The sequence below is a fragment of the Anolis carolinensis genome, chromosome 6 (assembly GCF_035594765.1).
Source record: "Anolis carolinensis isolate JA03-04 chromosome 6, rAnoCar3.1.pri, whole genome shotgun sequence".
Taxonomy (NCBI): domain Eukaryota; kingdom Metazoa; phylum Chordata; class Lepidosauria; order Squamata; family Dactyloidae; genus Anolis; species Anolis carolinensis.
In genome coordinates, this window is record NC_085846.1 from 42,718,742 (window position 1) to 42,734,016 (window position 15,275).

Consider the following 15,275-nt stretch of genomic DNA (forward strand, 5'->3'; position numbering starts at 1 on the left):
GATGTTATCAGCATACATCCAATGAGGAACCAAGATGTATAACTCGGCAACACCATCCTGTTGTTCCCTAGCACAAGTACACCATGAAACCTGTCTGCACAGATGGCCATACAACAAGGTCTGACTAATTGCAGTAATGATGACATTCTGTTCCTGGTTTGAAAGTGTCTGTTCCTGTTTCATTGTGTATTGCTTAATGTGAAAGTACTTGTTGCATCCCAGGAACTTCATTTTCTGCCACAAACTTCATTAAACAGGTGAAGGACAAAGTTCCTCTTCCCAGGACAAAGATTTTGCCTTCTAGACAAAGGTCACCTTCTTTTTAGGAATCGACTAATCAGGAACAAACATCTAAAACCCGAGAACAAACCCAGATTAAATATTATGTGATTTCCAATAGCAGAACATACAGAAGTGCAAAGATATTCGGCTAAAAACCATGATATTCCAGCACCTGGAAATGTCGTGTTTTTTGCCTTTTGTAGCGATTGCTTCTGTGTTTACAGGGAACGGCGTCTGGCCACCCTCCTGTTTTCTGCGGGAGCTCCTGGGATAAAGGTTCTGTCTGGACGGGCCCTTGGAAAGAGGTTTAGGAGAGAGAGGAAGATTAAACATTTGAGGGTTTTTCTGGGAATGATGGGTCTGGGAGTGAGATGGAAAGTGCTGCAGATTGGACTCAAGTAAATGTGAGTGCAGAGCCAGCTTCTGAAGTTGCATCAAGGGAATGGCCAAATACGGATACACCAGGGACATGGGGAGATCGAAGTCTTGAACGGAGATGGAGGGACTGGAGGGACGTTGAGCGAGGTTCACGTGTGGGGTCAAGATCAGCTGTGGATAATGATGACAAGGCGGAGGCCTCATCACCGTCTCATCATGTGCAAGATAAAAGTGGATTTGGAAGTAAAGACTCCTTGCAGAAGGCAAGGTGTCGTTTTGAACATTGGATTGTCACTGCCTGTCCTTCTGCTGGGCTTGGGTCCTGGCTGTACAGCTTCGTGTTCCTGAAATCGGTTTGGCTCCTGACAACAGCATCGCTACTCCTGGTTGGCGTTTCTCTGGTTCCTGAATTTGGTTTGGCTCCTGACAACAGCATCGCTACTCCTGGTTGGCGATTCTCTGGTTCCTGAATTCGGTTTGGCTCCTGACAACAGCATCGCTACTCCTGGTTGGCGTTTCTCTGGTTCCTATATTCGGTTTGGCTCCTGACAACAGCATCGCTACTCCTGGTTGGCGATTCTCTGGTTCCTGAATTCGGTTTGGCTTCTGACAACAGCATCGCTACTCCTGGTTGGCGATTCTCTGGTTCCTGAATTCGGTTTGGCTTCTGACGACAGTATCGCTTCTCCCAGTTGGTTTCTCTTCGGTTCCTGAATTCGGCTTGGCTTTTGACAATGGCATCGCTACTCCCAGTTGGTTTCTCTTCGGTTCCTGAATTCGGCTTGGCTTTCTGGACAACGGTGTCGCCAGCTCTCTTTTCGGGTGTGCATTTGGCTTGCTCCAGCTTACCGAACCGTAGTTGGGCATGACCATAGCTCCAGTGAACTCTTGGCTGGAGTTAAAGCGGATTATCAAGGAAGATAATCCGGATTATTTTCTGTTCCCGTATTTTTTGCCCTTTTGGAAGCTAAAGACATTTACCTTTACCAGGAGCACTGAAGTTAAGTATTCCTAGGTTCAAAATATTGTTTAATAAACGTTGTTGACCTTACTTTCTTGTGTGTGGCCATTTCAAAGGGGTCTGTGTCCTGACAATTATATTATCACAGTATTTTGCAGTTTGGAAACAAATAAACCCTTTACCTTTACTTAAAGGTGTTGATCATCTCTATTATATTATTTCTATATTTTGCAGCTTTTGACACGAAATAAAATAAATTAAATAAATACTGCAATGCTTTAGAATTCTTTTTGGATCAGGACCACATACAAACCCATAACAGGCATGCAGCTCACAGGCCAATGTATTTATTATATGTTGTAATATTATTTTAATATATTTATAAATTATAAATTTTATTATATTTTACCAATTATTATATTAAGTACAATATTGTACAATAAAATACTTTACTATTTATATTATATATATAGTATTACATTAAATTATATATATATATATATATATATATATATATATATATAATTAAAATAATGTAATGATACAATATGACCATTATTATTTTTAATATTATTATATTATTTTACTATTATTATAAAATGTTAACGCAGTACCTATTTATCTACCCATGTTTGTAAATTATAGCCGCCAGGTGGTCATTCTCCAAAGGCTACGGCCTTATGCGACCATCTAGATGGTCTTTGGGGGGCCCTTTCTTTACCTATGGTCTTAGGAGACCGTCTGCACTGAAAATCCCATCATCCGTGGCCCGTTCTCCCCCAAACTTCACCAAGGCGTATTGTGGGTCGTGGGGGCTCCGTGTGCCAAGTCTGGTCCCAGTCCGTCATGCGTGGGGGCCACGGTGGTCATGGGAATGTGTACGAAGGGCAGTGGGCGGGGCTATGCAAATGCCATGCCAAGGGATGTGGCACTCGCCATAACCGGCAATAACAAGGCGCGCAGACACGGCACAACGCACGGCTCCTTTATTGGTTATTGTGGGACCATGCCCTTGCTGCGCTTGCGGTCGGACATCAGGCGCCGGCTGTGATTGGCCCGGCTGGCCTTGGCCGCCTCCTTCCGCCGCCGCTCCGGCCCCGCCTCCGCCTTGGACTGACCTCTTCCATTGGACGAGGAGGAGGAAGGGTCCCCACGAGGCCTGTCGCAAAGACAGAGAGAGAAATATAAATATAAATGATTATTTTTAACGCAGAACCTATTTACCTACTCGCGTTTTATTTCCGAACTGCAAGGAAGGCAGGAGAGAGAAATACATAATATACAATAGCAATATTTATTACTTATTGTAATATTATTTTAATATTATATCTTATTATATTTTACCAATTAAAACAATTATTTTACTATTTATATTTTATATATATGTCCATATTATTAAAATAATATAATGATATAATAATAATATTAAAAATAATAATGGTCCTATTGTATTATTTTACTATTTTTATATAGTATTATTAATGCAGTACCTATTTATCTACTCACCCTTTCCTGGCGAGGAAGGCCATGCGGCGGGCTTCGGCTCGTTCCCGTAACACGGCCGGATCCTGCACAAAGTGGTCCTGTAATATATAACATACAATATACAATATTATATATATATACTCTAATGTTTTTTTACATTTATATTACAAATAATAATATGATACATAATATATTAATATATTTTGATAATATATACTATAATATAAATATATAAATACAAAATATAAACATAACTATATAAAATAATATAGTACTAGATAATGCTAGAATATAATAATATATAATACTAATAATAAATCATAACAAATATAAATACATAACAATATATAATAGTATAAATAATACAAATCTATAATATAATATATATTATAATATAGTATGAATATAAATATGGTAATATAATATATTTAATAACATAAACATAATAATACCATAATGATATAAGATATATAATACCATAATATAATATAAATATAAATACAGTAGAGTCTCACTTATCCAAGCCTCGCTTATCCAAGCTTCTGGATTATCCAAGCCATTTTTGTAGTCAATGTTTTCAATATATCATGATATTTTGGTGCTAAATTCATAAATACGGTAATTGCAGCATAACATTATTGCGTATTGAACTGCTTTTTCTGTCAAATTTGTTGTAAAACATGATTTTTTGGTGCTTAATTCGTAAAATCATAACCTAATTTGATGTTTAATAGTCTTTTCCTTAATCCCTCCTTATTATCCAAGATATTCGCTTATCCAAGCTTCTGCCAGCCCGTTTAGCTTGGATAAGTGAGACTCTTACTGTACATGTAAGAATATGGTACCACACAATGTATAGTTTGCATGTTCTGTTTTATCCTGCTTGCATCCTACTTTTAAGTGTTGAATTTTACAGTGTTTTGTACAGACGTTTGTTTGATGTTGTTTCTGTAAATGCATATGACCATTGGTCGGAGCATTAATAAATTGATTGATTGATTGACATAATAATGTAAATATTTAACTATAATAACAGTCATATATAATAATATATAGTACGTATATGTACTCCCATTAATTCATAATAATACAATAATATAAATATGAAAATGGGTAATAGTATAACAATATATAATAATACAAATATAATACAATAATATAATAGAATAATGTATATTATAGTAAGATATAATAGAAATATTTATAATAATATAGCGGGTGAGAAAGGGCGGGATATAAATGTTGGAAATAAATAACATATATGATAATATAAATATAATAATATAAATAGAATACAATAGAATAGAATAATGTATATTATAATAGGATAATATATAAATATTTAAATATATTAAAAATAAAGTAATATATAATACTAGCTGTGCCTGGCCACGCGTTGCTGTGGCGTTGTCTGGTGGTGTTGGTGAGAAATTGTTGAGGTAGTGGTGGTATTGAATGTCTGTTGTATGGTTGTCTTTATGTTTAGTATGCACACTGAAGTGGATTATATGGCAGTGTGGAGTCAAGATAATCCAGTTCAAAGCAGATAATATAAGATTCTAAATGGGTTATATAGCTGTTTGGAAGGGCCTTGAGTCTACACTGCCATATAATCCAGTTAAAATCTGATAATCTGTGGAAGAGGCCTAAGTGAGGCCTAACTGTGCCTGTCCCCTGGGCTGAGTGAGTTGCTAGGAGACCAAGTGGGTGGAGCTTAGCCTTCAAAGTGGCAGCAATTGGATAAAAACTATTATTCCTCTCCCTGTAATTAGGACTTTATTTTTCTTTTCTTTTTGTTGTATCAACCTAGAGCCGTGAATGATGGGTTGTGTTGTCAATTTTCGAGGTTGGGGCGCCTGTAGTTTTGTTGTTTTGTCCGCTGCCCTGATGCCATCACTCTTTTATATATATAGATAAATATAATAATATAAATATAAAAATATGTATAGTAGAGTCTCGCTTATCCAACATAAACAGGCTGGCAGAACGTTGGATAAGCGAATATGTTGGATAATAAGGAGAGATTAAGGAAAAGCCTATTAAACATCAAATTAGGTTATGATTTTACAAATTAAGCACCAAAACATCATGTTATACAACAAATTTGACAGAAAAAGTAGTTCAATACGTAGTAATGCTATGTAGTAAATACGGTATTTACGAATTTAGCACCAAAATATCATGATGTATTGAAAACATTGACTACAAAAATGTGTTGGATAATCCAGAATGTAGGATAAGCGAGTGTTGGATAAGTGAGACTCTACTGTAATAGTATAACAATATATAATATAAATTTAATAGAATAACGTAATAGAATAATATATATTATAACTAGCTTTGCCCGGCCACGCTGTGGCTTATGGGAATCCTTTGTTGGACAGGTGGAATAGCAGTGAATAGCCTTGAAGTCTCAAAGCCTGGCCGTTTTCTGGAATAGCTGGAGCTATTTGTTGTATAAACGTAGAGGCATGGATGAGGTGTTGTGCTGCCAAGTTTAGTGTTTCTGGAATGTGTAGTTTTGTTGTTTTGTCCTAGGCCAAAATTTCATTACCCTCTTATATATATAGATAGGATAATAATACAATAATATAAATATTTAAATATAATAATAATAATAATAATAATAATGAAGTAATATAAAATAATATAAATGTCGTAATATATTATATGTGCTCCCACGCTTACCTTGGGCCCCTCCTGCTCTTCCTCTTCCTCCTCCTCGTCTTCCTCTTCCTCTTCCTTCCCTTTGTTCGGCCTCGACCTCAGGACCTGAGGGACCGTGAACGGCCTGCGAGACAGATATGACACATATGACCTCACTTCCTGTGTGGTGGTGACTTCATGACCTCACTTCCTGCCCAGCCTGGCCTGGCGGTGGTGACCTCACAACCTCACCTGCGGAGGAGGAGCTCGTCGTGGGAGTCGGCGTCGTTGGCGCCCACCTGGTTCCCATCGTAGGTGTCGTCGTACTCGTCATCGTCGTACGCCTTGGCCGGGATTTCCTCCTCCTCCTCCGCCACCAGCGAGTACTGCTCGTAGCGGCCCCGCTGACCCGACAGGAAGCGCTTGTCCTCCAGCAGCAGCCGCGTGCTCCGCCCCTCCGCCCTGACAGACACACAACCGTCAATCATGGAACGACCTCCAGCAGCAGACTGTCCATCAAGTACCTATCCTCGTCTTCAAAACAATAATAATAAGTATCTATCCTGGCCTTCAAAACAATAAGTACCTGTCCTCACCTGAAAAAAAAACCCACCTAGCAATATAATAATAATAATAATAATAATAATAATAATAATAATAATAATAATAATGAAGAAGAAGAAGAAGAAGAAGAAGAAGAAGAAGAAGAAGTACCTATCCTGGCCTTCAAAACCAACACCCGGCAATATAATAATAATAATAATAATAATAATAATAATAATAATAATAATAATAATAATAAGTACCTATCCTGGACTTCAAATAAAAACCTGGCAATATCATAATAATAATATAATAATAATAATATAATAAGTACCTATCCTGGCCTTCAAAACAAACACCTGGCAATATAATAATAATAACAACAACAATAATAATATAATATTAATATAATAATAATATAATAATAATAATATAATAATGAAATCCAGCATATCTATCTTGTTTGCTGTGTCATACAATAATAATAATAATAAGAAGAAGAAGAAGAAGAAGAAGAAGAAGTACTTATCCTGACCTTCAAAACAAATACCCGGCAATATAATAATAATAATAATAATAATAATAATAATAATAATAATAAGTACCTAACCTGACCTTCAAAACAAACATATCTATTCATATCCAAATCCAGCATATCTATTCTGTTTGCTGTGTCATACGATGATAATAATAATAATGTAATAAGTACCTATCCTTGCCTTCAAAACAAACACCCGGCAATATAATAATAATAATAATAATAATAATAATAATAATAATAATATGTAATACATAATAATGATGTATCTTAAGGTTAATATCGGATAGGAATGCTGCCTGACCGCTTTCCCTTCTGGACGCGGGAGAGGTCGACGTGGTCGGAGGAGAAGACGTCGAAGGCGTCGTCCTGGAAGACGTTGTGCCGCGACCTCAGCAGCGGGGTTGGGTCGGGGTCTGCGGGCCTAGAAAGGAAACCAGGATGGTTTATTATTATTATATTGTATTATTATTTAACATAATAATTATTTTATATTATTATTATTAATACGTTATGACAGAATACAATTATATTATGGTATAAAAATATTCAATAATAATAATGCATTATATTGTTATATTCCATTATAATTATTATTTTTATATTATTTTGTTTCATTATAAGAGAATATAGTTATATTATTGTATAGTACAATACAGTATACAGTGTTATATTTAATTAAAATACAGTAATATAAGAATATAATAATACGCTAATAAACTATAATACCAGTATATTATTATGTTCTTGTTATTCTTATATAATAAAATAATATTATAATGGGAAGAATAATTATTATAATAATATAACACAATGTAATAATATAATGGGGGAGAACAGTGATATATAAATTAAATGAATAAATAAATGAATAAATTAATAATAATAAATATATTATGAAAATTATTATAATAATATAATAATTATACATTGCTGTTATGGATTACATAATACTATAATATATATATAAATTATAATACAGTAGAGTCTCACTTATTCAAGCTAAACAGGCCGGCAGAACCTTGGATAAGCGAATATCTTGGATAATAAGGAGGGATTAAGGAGAAGCCTATTAAACATCAAATTAGGTTATGATTTTACAAATTAAGCACCAAAACATCATGTTATACAACAAATTTGACAGAAAAAGTAGTTCAAGACGCAGTAATGTTATGTTGTAATTACCGTATTTACGAATTTAGCACCAAAATATCATGATATATTGAAAACATTGACTACAAAAATGCCTTGGATAATCCAGAACCTTGGATAAGCGAGTTTCTACTGTATATATAAAATATTATGTCAAATAATAATAACAATAATAATGTATTAATATAATTTAATAATATAATGGGGAGAAGAGTGGTATATAAATTAAATGAATAAATGAATAATAATAAGAATAATTACGAAAATTATTATTAATAAATATATTATGAAAATTATAATTATATATTGCTGTTATGGATTATGTAATACTATATATATATTATAATATCTCAAATAATATAATAATAAAATATTAATATAATAATATAATAGGGGAGAAGAACGGTATATAAATGAATAATTTAATAATAATGATAAATATATTATGAAAATTATGATTATATTGTATTTGTTATGAACTATATATATAATATATATATTATATATAATCTATATATATAAAAGAGTGATGGCATCACGGCGACTCACAAAACAACAAAAGTACAGGCCCCCCAACCTCAAAATTTGACAACACAACCCATCATCCACGCCTCAAGGTTGATACAACAAAAAGAAAAGAAAAATAAAGTCCTAATTAGAGGGAGAGCAATAATTTTTTTTATCCAATTGCTGCCAGTTGGCAACCAATTCAGCCAAAGGACAACCAGGGTTCAGTTAGGGGACAGGCAGATTTAGGTCTCACTTACGCTTCTTCCACAGATTATCTAATTTGCACTGGATTATATGGCAGTGTAGACTCAAGGCCCTTCCACACAGCTATATAACCCATTTATAATCTTATATTATCTGCTTTGCACTGGATTATCTTGACTCCACACTGCCAGATAATCCACTTCAGTGTGCATTTTATACAGCTGTGAAGAAGGGGCCTCATATAATCCAGTTCTAAGCAGATAATATAAGATTATCAATATACAGTAGAGTCTCACCTATCCAACATAAACAGGCCGGCAGGATAAGTGAATATGTTGGGTAATGAGAAGGGATTCAGGAAAAGCCGATTAAACATCAAATTAGGTAATCGTTATACAAATTAAGCACCAAAACATCATATTATCCAACAAATTTGACAGAAAAAGTAGTTCCATGCGCAGTAATGCTATGTAGTAATTACAGTAGAGTCTCACTTATCCAACACTCGCTTATCCAGCGTTCTGGATTTTCCAATGCATTTTTGTAGTCAATGCTTTCATTGATATTTTGGTGCTAAATTCATAAATACAGTAATTACTACATAGCATTACTGTGTATTGAACTACTTTTTCTGCCAAATTTGTTGTCTAACATGATGTTTTGTGCTTAATTTGTAAAATCATAACTCAATTTGATGTTTAATAGGGTTATCCTTAATCCCTCCTTATTATCCAACATATTCGCTTATCCAACGTTCTGCCGGCCCGTTTATGTTGGATAAGTGAGACTCTACTGTACTGTATTTACAAATTTACCACTAAAATATCACAATGAATGTAAAACACTGACTACAAAAACATTGATTATGAAAAGGCAGACTGCGTTGGATAACCCAGAACATTGTATAAGCGAATGTTGGATAAGTGAGATTCTACTTTAATATGAAATAATTATTGGGATAGAATAATGCAGAACAATATAATCTCTAAAACCAGGACAGTAAATAAACAGGAATTCCACACAGGAAACAATCAGGGCCAGCTAACACCTCCCAACAAAGTATTCCCATCATCAAAGTCTGGAAAATCCTCTGTTTTCTCAGGGCCACAGACAGTAGAAGCACATAAAATATTGCAAACAACACCACTCTGAAAACAAGGGAATTCCAGACAGGAAACAATCAGGGCCAGCTAACACCTCCCAACAAAAAATTCACTCAGGGAGGAAACAGCCAGGCTTTAAAACTGCAAGGCCATTACATCCTAATCATTTTTCCTAATTGCAGCATTCATCATTGCCTCCAACAGACCAAAAAAAACCTATCAGAAATATTGTATATTCACAACCTTTAGGAAATAATATCCCCTGATGGCGCAGCGTGTTAAAGTACTGAGCTGCTGAACTTCTGGACCGAAAGGCCGCAGGTTTGAATTGGGGGAGCGGAGAGAGCCCCCACTGTTAGCCCCAGCTTCTGCCAACCCAGAAGTTCAAAAACATGCAAATGTGAGTGCATCAATAGGTACTGCTCCGGCAGGAAGGTAACGCCGCTCCATGCAGTCATCCCACATGACCTTGGAGGAGTCTACGGACAACGCCGGCTCTTTGGCTTAGAAATGGAGATGAGCACCAACCCCCAGAGTCAGACACGACTGGACTTAATATCAGGAGAAAACGTTTACCCTTTACCTTAACTACCACCAATTCCCCAATACTTTATTTCCCATACCACCAGACTTCGCCACAGCAACGCGTGGCCGGGCACAGCTAGTTATATATATATTTTATATCTACCATATTATTATTATTATTATTATTATTATTATTATTATTATTGTGATGAGGACGAGGGCAGTGATGGCTCTCACCGGGGGATCTTCCCTTCCAGGAGGAGGTGGATGACCCTCTCCACGTCGCGGCCGTGTTCCCGCAAGCAGCACTCCACGAACCCCTCCGGCAGGTCCGGGAACACCTCCTTCACCTGACACACCAGCCCAGTGAGGTCCGACTCTTCCTCTTCCCGCGGGACCTCCACGGCCGTTTCCGGGATGGCAGTTTCGAGGCCGCCCCCCGCGGGAGTTTTCCGAGGTCCCCCCCTCCCCGCGTGGCTTCCTCCTTCCTCCTCCTTCTCCTCCTTGCGGGCGCCTTTGACTGCCTGCAGCAGGTATGAGGTGCGTGTCTCATCCCTGACATCAAACGTTCAGGGTTGTTATTGTCGCCATCATTCCTAATAATATTCATATTATTTATCATATTATATAATAATAATATATAATAATATACTACTAATATTATTACTGTATTATTATATTAGTAGTGATTATATTATATAACATAAATATAATATTATTATATAATATGTAATTATATACTACACTGTAATTATATCATATATTATATAAATATATTATTTTACTTTTTATATTAATATTATTATATTAGTAGCAGTACATGATTATTATTATATATTATTATTATTATTATACTAGTAGTGGTGCTATATTTATGTCAATATTATTTTATTACTTTATATATATATATATTGTATAACATACTACTAGTAAAATAAAATAATATAGTAATAAACTAATATAGTACTGCTACTAATATAATAATATCCTAATATAATATAATAAAATAATACCACTACTAACATAAGAATAATATATAACATACTAATATTATATAATAAAATAATACTACTAATATAGTAAGAATATAATACCACTACTAATATAATGTTAATAAAATACCAATAATATTATACTATATATTAATCATATACTTCTATGAATTTAATAAAATAATAATATTAATATAATATACTGCAACTCATGTAATATTAATATTAATATAACAATATAATACTGCTAATATAATATTAATATAATAAAATACAATGATACAATTTGTAATAATAATATACTAATATAATAAAATAATATAATACTGCTACTAATATAATAATATACCCATAATAATAATAGTAAGATACTATTATAAGGATACAACTGGGGTGAAGCCTGTTGGAGGAGGCTCACGTCGTCGGCCACCGGGAAAAGCGAGTCGTATTCGCAGAGGAATCTGGTGGAAAATGAATATATAAATATATATATATATATATATACCATTAAATAATAATAATACTAATGAATAGGATAGGGTCTGCTGACCTTCTTTCCTGAAGGACGGAGGCAAAGATCTGGAGAAACTCTTCCACAAAGGGATGGATGCTCTCAGCACTGGAGTCAGAAAAATAATAATAATTACTATATTACTTAATATTATAATGTTATTATTAATAATAATTTTATATTAGTATATTAATATTAATATATTATTTTAATGTTATCATTATATAGTAAACATATTACTATAATATAATTATACATGTATTGCTATTATATAAAATTATTTTTATATTATATTACTTTATACTGTTACATTATAATATAAATTACTAGTATATTATTATGGTATATAAATACAGTAGAGTCTCACTTATCCAACACTCGCTTATCCAACGTGCTTGATTATCCAACGCATTTTTGTAGTCAACGTTTTCAATATATTGTGATATTTTGGTGCTAAATTCGTAAATACAGTAATTACTACATAGCATTATTGCGTATTGAACTACTTTTTCTGTCACATTTGTTGTATAACATGACTAGCTGTGCCCGGCCACGCGTTGCTGTGGCGTTGTCTGGTGGTGTTGGTGAGAAATTTGAGTTAGTGGTGGTATTGAATGTCTGTTGTATGGTTGTCTTTATGTTTAGTATGTACAGTAGAGTCAGGCCTCTCTGAGTATACAGCTATACTTTTTCTATGTGAAAAAGATAAGCAAACACTCTAAAGGTTCCAAACATAAAAAGAGATGTGGCATGTAAGGGCCACAGAAATAGTCAGGCCTCTCTTAGTATACAGCCATCTTCTTTCTATGTGAAAAAGATAAGCAAACACTCTAAAGCAGGGGTCCCCAAACTAAGGCCCGGGGGCCGGGTGCGGCCCTCCAAGGTCATTTACCTGGCCCCCACCCTCAGGTTTATAATATAATGTTTTATATAATTTTAATAATATAATATATTGTGTATACATATAATATTGATAATAATACCATATAATTATATTAATTATATGTTATATATTACATATAATATTACAGTATAGTGGTATAGTTCAATATAGTAATATATAATGCTAATATTGTGCTATGCTAATAATATAATATATTGTATGTACATACAACTGCTCTGAGTCCCCTTCAGGGTGAGAAGGGCGGGATATAAATGTAATAAATAAATGTAGTAAATGAAAAAATAAATAATTAGACTTAGGCTCGCCCAAAGTCTGAAATGACTTGAAGGCACACAACAACAACAATCCTAATTAACTTGACTATCCTTCAGGGTGAGAAGAGCGGGATATAAATGTAATAAATAAATGTAGTAAATGAAAAAATAAATAATTAGACTTAGGCTCGCCCAAAGTCTGAAATAACTTGAAGGCACACAACAACAACAATCCTAATTAACTTGACTATCTCATTGGCCAGAAGCAGGCCCACACTTCCCATTGAAATCCTGATAGGTTTATGCTGGTTACAATTGTTTTCATTTTAAAATATTGTATTGTTCTTTCATTGTTGTTGTTGTTGTTGTTTTGCACTACAAATAAGACATGTGCAGTGTGCATAGGAATTTGTTCGGTTTTTTTTCCAAATGATAATTCGGCCCCTCCACAGTCTGAAGGATTGTGGATCGGCCCTCTGCTTTAAAAGTTTGAGGACCCCTGCTCTAAAGGTTCCAAACATAAAAAGAGATGTGACATGTCAGGGCCACAGAAATAGTCAGGCCTCTCTGAGTATAGAGCTATCTTCTTTCTATGTGAAAAAGATAAGGAAACACTCTAAAGGTTCCAAACATAAAAAGAGATGTGACATGTCAGGGCCACAGAAATAGTCAGGCCTCTCTGAGTATAGAGCTATCTTCTTTCTATGTGAAAAAGATAAGGAAACACTCTAAAGGTTCCAAACATAAAAAGAGATGTGACATGTAAGGGCCACAGAAATAGTCAGCCTCTGCAAACATTAGGATTGTATGATGTTGTTGTTATTATTATTATTGAGAGGCTGGGTGGCCATCTGTTGGGAGTGCTTGGATTGTGTCCTGCATGGCAGATCGTGGGAGGTGTTCGCTGGCCCTGATTGTTTAGTGTCTGGCATTCCCGTGTTTTAAGAGTGTTGTTTTTTATTTGGTGTTGTGATTTTAAGCTTGTTAAAATATTAGGAGAGAGATTGTGTTGATTGTCATGGTTCATAGCATATATTTAAAATATAGAGTATTAAAATGGGTTGGATATTGTAGAAGGTTGGAGTGGAGATAAATGGTTTGGATGATGGGCGGGCGCTAGGACCCAGGGGACAGCTTTTTCCCATTGCCTGCCTTCCCTGTTGCCGGCGGCCATGAGGGCTTCTCTTTTCCCTCCCTGGCATGGCTCCCAATGGGGCGTTGTGGGTTCTCTCCATGTGGAGGTGCGTGAAGTGATTTTGTGTTGTTTCAACCTTAAGGCGTGGATGATGGGTTGTGTTGTCCAATGTCGAGGTTGGGGGGCCCGTAGTTTAGTTGCTTTGCTCGGTGCCGCGATTCCATCACTCTTTTATATATATAGATGTTTTGGTGTTTAATTTGTAAAATCATAACCTAATTTGATGTTTAATAGGCTTTTCCTTAATCTCTCCTTATTATCCAACATATTCGCTTATCGAACGTTCTGCCGGCCTGTTTACGTTGGATAAGCGAGACTTTACTGTATTAATATATGATTTTTAATATATTAATATTAAAATAATAAATATATTAATAAATATAATTTATTATATTATTATATTATTGTTTATTTCACTTTATATTATAACATTAATAAAATAATAAATATTTTAAAATATAATATAATTGTACATATATTTTTATATGATGATGATGATGATTATTATTATTATTACTATTATTGTGTACCTGTTCTCGAGGATGGGCTGTAGGCAGAGGTGCTGCACCAGGAGGTGGAAGAGCTCGGCTATCTTCCGCTTCGAATGAGACAGCCTCCGCCACAAGTCCGACAGCAGCCTGCAAAAATAATAACATAATTTTATATATATATAATACGTTGTCAGGTTAAAGCAATAGATTACAAGATACAATTAGGAATTAATACCATTAAGTGTATATATTATTAATTATATTATTATGATATTGTGGTTCTGACCTGGGATCTTGGTGGCGCCTCCTCTTGATGGCGGACTCCAGCTCCGGGACCAGCAGCTCGTAAAAGGACGCCAACCTATAAGGCATCATCACATCACATAATATGACATATTATTATAGTTCATATTATAGATCGTATTATTATTATTATTTCACCTATTATTATTATATTTTATGTTACTATAACATTACTGTTTCATTAATTTGTATATTAAAAATCTAAATAATAATATAATATAATAGTATGACAAATAATAATAAATATTATAATAATTTTAAATGGATATGCCCTATAATAATAAATGGATATAATAAT

The 15,275-nt window shown here is 34.4% G+C and overlaps 1 protein-coding gene across 1 annotated transcript in view; it reads right to left on the bottom strand.

Moving 5' to 3' along the window:
- Nucleotides 1-2,585: 2,585 nt before the first annotated feature.
- The window catches only part of ascc2 (activating signal cointegrator 1 complex subunit 2), a 41,050-nt gene continuing 28,360 nt past the window's right edge, over nucleotides 2,586-15,275 (bottom strand). The window contains exons 10-19 of the mRNA XM_062984052.1: nucleotides 14,961-15,035; nucleotides 14,714-14,821; nucleotides 11,870-11,938; nucleotides 11,706-11,780; nucleotides 10,565-10,882; nucleotides 7,138-7,257; nucleotides 6,005-6,214; nucleotides 5,795-5,897; nucleotides 3,128-3,204; nucleotides 2,586-2,780 (exon numbers count right to left, since the gene is read on the bottom strand). Coding sequence (XP_062840122.1) covers nucleotides 2,615-2,780; nucleotides 3,128-3,204; nucleotides 5,795-5,897; nucleotides 6,005-6,214; nucleotides 7,138-7,257; nucleotides 10,565-10,882; nucleotides 11,706-11,780; nucleotides 11,870-11,938; nucleotides 14,714-14,821; nucleotides 14,961-15,035 — 1,321 coding nt within the window. The 3' untranslated portion in view covers nucleotides 2,586-2,614. The remainder of the gene's footprint in view (nucleotides 2,781-3,127; nucleotides 3,205-5,794; nucleotides 5,898-6,004; nucleotides 6,215-7,137; nucleotides 7,258-10,564; nucleotides 10,883-11,705; nucleotides 11,781-11,869; nucleotides 11,939-14,713; nucleotides 14,822-14,960; nucleotides 15,036-15,275) is intronic.